Here is a 4838-nt window from a genome sequence, read left to right as displayed (position 1 = left end):
GGGGTTTTGGTCTGCCTTCAGAGCTCCACTTCCGGTGGTGCGACTATGTTTTCATTCCCACTAACAATATTTCTCCACTGAACACTAACACCAATTCTCCCAAAGAACATGGATTGTTTTGGTTATAAGCCCACTTGTTTCTATGATGGAGCAATTTAAAATGTTACTAACTTTCCGTGGTCTTGTCGGTTTCGAGGACGCTATTGTTAAATGAGTTTCGGCTTGTTTCTAGTGGGGAAGGAACGGCACACACGTAAATCCCGCCCACGACATTTGATTGGGTAAAGCGTGGCCTGCTTCCTGATCTGATAGCACGCCCACTTGAAACCAATGCGCACGGGTTGTCAACACGGCTACCGACAGATTCAAACGCAGAGCAGAATCTGTTCTTGAGAGATTAGGCATCTATTGATGTCCCCATTATGTTCAAACTATGAAAAACATTTTAGGCTAAGTATTTAAGTCGACTTTGGCTGGAATTCCCAAGTTGTCTGATACTAGTTCTGTTGGCTATGAAATTAAAAGGTTTCTTTTAAAAGATATTTATAACGTTAGCATCATGTCGTTGCTGTCGGGAATAAAGCGGGTTCCATATTTCAACTTGTAATGTTTTTTTTCAATTAAAACAGAACTTCTTGACACCAGAGGTGGAGGCTGCAGCAAGAAACCTGCTGGAAATGATCATCAGAAGTTCCCAGGAATGGGTCACCCAGTACCACTATAAGGGCTCGAGCAACCACTGGTCCCTATACCAACGTCCTGCAAGCAGGGAAGGTAGTCGAGAGGAAGAACAGATGCAAAGGTGAGTCCTCAGGGAGCATTAACCTCTTAAAACCCCATTGTCACAAATATTTTGATATATATCACACGCACGCACGCGCGTGTGTGTGTAGTCCATAAACACAGAAGGGCTCGCACACTGAAGGATAAAAACTGAGGATATGTATGTCTATTTTTTTTAGAGGTTATTTTGAATTACTCTCCTAGTATAATGAAATCCCCAAAAAAGGGATGCCAGGTTTAAAGTGGTTGAACATGCGTATGGGTGGGGGTGTACTGAAATGACGTATGTATTGGCTACAAAAGTGTGGGTCATAAAATGTCGAAATGACCACTGTCATTCATTGCACTGCCCTGTCCACTGAGTCAACCTGTTTGAATTGGTAGAAATGTGATATATTGGGCAACCATATGAGTGATATATTGGGCAACCACACAGTTAATGATCATGCTAGCCATGTTTTAGAAAAAAGTGTTGTGTTTGTATATAAGAAATCTGATATAGAACAATACTAGGATATTAGTGTTGATGGGACATCAACAACAATGCTGGGGTAGGGCTGCATTGCTTACTTTTCAGATCCTTTTTTTCTTTCTAGGCAAAATATGAGAAATTGTGGAATAATGGCTATTTTACCAGTTAATGATTGTCTTGATTTCTTGTAGCCAAATTTGTTACTCAAGACATTTCCGTTCACCTTACATAGTTGACCGCTTCATTGTAGCACATGTCATTTGATAAAGCATCCACCCACTTTACTGTCTATGGACCATTCAGTATATAATGCACCTAAAATAAATGAGGGGTTTGACAGGATTAAGCAAGTTGACAGTTCATAGTTAAAACATTTTTGGGTTTAGACTAATTGCCTTATTTGATGACTTGTTGATTTCTGATTTTTAGTCTGGGAAGCTGAACTTGACCCACAAAAAGCCTATCAGAGATTCAAACGACAGCTGCTCATCAGAAATGAAAATGCACTGACTCTGCGCATTGATGTGAGGGAGGACCCAGGTAAGCAATATTCAGGCTTCTAAGTGCTTTAAATATTTGCTCGTTACAATGCTAAATATCAAGCATGACCGCTGGGCACAGTTCTGAAGTAATGTTATTGTACTGCACACGATTGAATGAAGTCAATAGTGGTTCTATCTGTAGTGCAGTTTATTACTTACACTTACACCCCCCCCCACAATTTGTAGGTGAAATTGCTGTTGGACTAGAGGTGACCAGATACACCTTCTCACTGATGATGAAGAAACTGAGAAATTAATTCCAGCTAAGCCAAGGTTAGTAATAACATGTGTGGCTCTGGACTGTTTTTCAGTCAACAGTAGAGTTTTCAAAATTAGACTTGTGTGTGTGTGTTGACACATTTACTTAAAGGTAGGGTAAGTGATATTTTTGGGTTAAAACAAAAAGTATTTTGTTAAAAGGTTAAAGCACTATATTCTGATAGTAATCATTGCTATAGAGTGTTATTGTTCTGTAACAGGAGTCTCCCCGTCTCTCCAGCTCTTTAATAAACAGAAAATACATTTTCCGGTAGGTGTCAAAATCTCAGCCAATCAGGAGAAAGTACCCATTTTTAAGCTTCATTTTTATAGTGTTCCAGTTCCAATTTTGCTTGCTCATTTCTTAGTGTCATCACTTCCAATTTCACTTGTTTAATCTATATCCTGATTGAGTTCTCTATCCTGATTGGATAAAATTGGAAATGAAACTGAAACGAAAATGCATTTTCTGTTTTATAAAGAGCTGGAGAGACAAGGAGACTCCTTTTACTGAACAAACACTCTATAGCAATGAGTACTATCAGAATATAGAGCTATTTAACACTTATTTTAACCAAAGAAAATCACTTACCCTACCTTAACCCATTTAGACCTGAGCTCGATTCTAAAAACGCCTTCTAAATCCTGACCTTAGTTTTCTGAAACTTTTTAATTCAAAATGGGATTGAACGGTATAACAACGAATAGGGGTTCCCGGCCTAAATGGGTTTACATTAAGAGTTGTCATAATTAAAGGAGAGTGCCGGTCATTTTAGGTTGTATGTTTGATGTGTCGCTAATCACTCGCCAACATACAAAGGAACGTTGAATATTTCCAGATCTGCCCCTGTTGTCCATTCTGCAGACCCCTTGAACCTGGCGTGTGCCAGATTTTGTGAGAGAAACAAGCAACCAGCCTCATGTCGTTCTGCATTAGCGGTAGCTCATGCGGGACATTCAGCGCATGTTTGAGTATCATGAGACTCCACGATGAGTAGTAGGAGAGAAAAAAAAGACGTAGCATCTGTTAAAATAGATGATTTTCACTCTTACACACGTCTCCCATTATGCCGCTGCAAGGGGTCTGCAGAATGGACAACAGGGGCAGATCTGAAATATTCAACTTTCCTTTGTATGTTGGTGAGTGATTAGCGACACATCAAACATACAACCTAAAATGACCGGCACTCTCCTTTAACCCCCCCCCCAACATTTCTTTTTTTTTTCTCCAAGGACCTACAATTCCTTGTCCCTTCAGCCTCCGCAATGCTTGTAGAGTAGACGGTGAGCTTTTGACCATGGCGGGACGAATGATCGGCCATTCCTTCCTGCATGGACCTTGCAGGTCTTAGCCAATCCTTTATTCACTTCCTGACCGGTGACCACCGGGAGACAATTGAGCTGGTGAGTAATGACTGTTTTCAACACAAAGTGTTACATTTTGGACAGATGGAGTATGTAACCACCTTCTATCTTACAGCTGTCCAGTGACAGAGAACTGTCAGAAGACGAGAGAACACGAGTCCTGAATCTGTGCCTGGCCTGGGACTTCCAAGGACCAACACCAAGCAACCGACTGGCTCTTTCAAAACCTCCTCATGCATGCAGTAAGTAATGTCACCCATATGATAGACACTGTTCTGGTATTCAAAAATATATTTGTTCATTTCTGCTAGCTGTACAACGTTTCAAGTGGATAAAGTTGATTATCACTGTTGGGCTACGGAATCATTGGAACCGGTGGTATAAAGGTTTCTCAAACCTTTATATTTCAAGGTCCACCAGAACTCTGACGGTGTTGTACACTCAGAGTTACAGACCTGTAAGTGTCCATTTGGGACTCCCTCAAGTAACCTCATTTTGAGAACCACTACAGTGTATGCAATACTGTACATTATGCATGCTTGAGTTTGTGTTTTATCTAAAATGATAGTGAATGCATTTTTTTTTAAATGTATAGATAAAAAAAAAACACCTAACTGCAAACTATCTTGATAAAGGGTACACTTTATTTAGCGCCTTTTTAAAGGAATGTCCAAAGCGCTTTACAATGTGCAGTACATTCACTCAACGATGGCGGAAGAAACCATGCAAGGCATCAACCTGTTCATCATGTTAGTAATTAATTGTGAGGACCTGGACTGTTTGGTCAAAAGTATTAGACTTTGTTGCTTTGACATTTTCTTTAACCCATTTAGACCTGAGGCCGATTCTAAAAATGCCTTTTTAAACGCCCTTCTAAATCCTTTCTTTAATATACATTTAGAATTCTTGTCGTAATTATCACATTTCTTTTTCCCCCAAGGACCTACAACCTCGACCAGGCTCTTTGATGGTGAGATCACCTTGTCCTTTCGGCCTTCGCAATCCTTCCAGACGGTGAGCTTTGGACCATGGCGGGACGAATGATCGGCCATTCCTTCCTGCATGGATGTCCTACTCTTATGGGTCTTAGCCAAGCCTTTGTTCACTTCCTGACCGGTGGCACTGAGACGACAACAGCGGCAATGTTGACCCTGCAGGACTGCCTGCAGCTTCAGTGGATATTTGTGGATAGTAAGTTCTTTTTTTTTGTTTGTAAAACAACTTGGCCAAACCCCCCATTTTTTTCTGTATTATGTGTTATATGTATTATGTGTTCCTTACAATGTTTTAAAAGTTATTTTTGAAATCTCAGTAAATGGCACCTTAGGTCACAGAACTTTGTATTCTGCCAAACTTCGAAACGGAAATTCTGCTGTAAACAAGCAAACCTGAGAGAGGGAGAGAAACGGGAGCTCATT

The 4838-nt window shown here is 40.4% G+C and overlaps 1 protein-coding gene across 1 annotated transcript; it reads left to right on the top strand.

Moving 5' to 3' along the window:
* The first annotated feature begins 635 nt into the window (after window positions 1–635).
* Window positions 636–4513, top strand: LOC308093625 (uncharacterized protein). The gene is made up of 6 exons (XM_080439957.1): window positions 636–802; window positions 1685–1795; window positions 1984–2070; window positions 3289–3459; window positions 3536–3662; window positions 4361–4513. Exons 4-6 carry the CDS (start codon window positions 3388–3390, stop codon window positions 4462–4464), a joined length of 303 nt encoding a protein of 100 aa, XP_080296083.1. The 5' UTR covers window positions 636–802; window positions 1685–1795; window positions 1984–2070; window positions 3289–3387; the 3' UTR covers window positions 4465–4513.
* Window positions 4514–4838: the final 325 nt, after the last annotated feature.

The sequence above is a fragment of the Gymnoscopelus braueri genome (genome assembly GCF_963280865.1).
Source record: "Gymnoscopelus braueri genome assembly, chromosome: 2".
Taxonomy (NCBI): Eukaryota; Metazoa; Chordata; class Actinopteri; order Myctophiformes; family Myctophidae; genus Gymnoscopelus; species Gymnoscopelus braueri.
Note: the sequence above shows the minus strand (reverse complement) of the source record. Positions and strands in the feature narration are given on the sequence as shown.

Bases quoted from the DNA above. Each gene is read 5' to 3' on its own strand.
- LOC308093625 (XM_080439957.1), top strand. From the start codon at position 3,388: ATGGACCTTGCAGGTCTTAGCCAATCCTTTATTCACTTCCTGACCGGT. The intron at 3,460-3,535 runs GTGAGTAATGAC...TCTATCTTACAG, and splicing joins ACCGGGAGACAATTGAGCTG to CTGTCCAGTGACAGAGAACT. The intron at 3,663-4,360 runs GTAAGTAATGTC...TTTTCCCCCAAG, and splicing joins AAAACCTCCTCATGCATGCA to GACCTACAACCTCGACCAGG.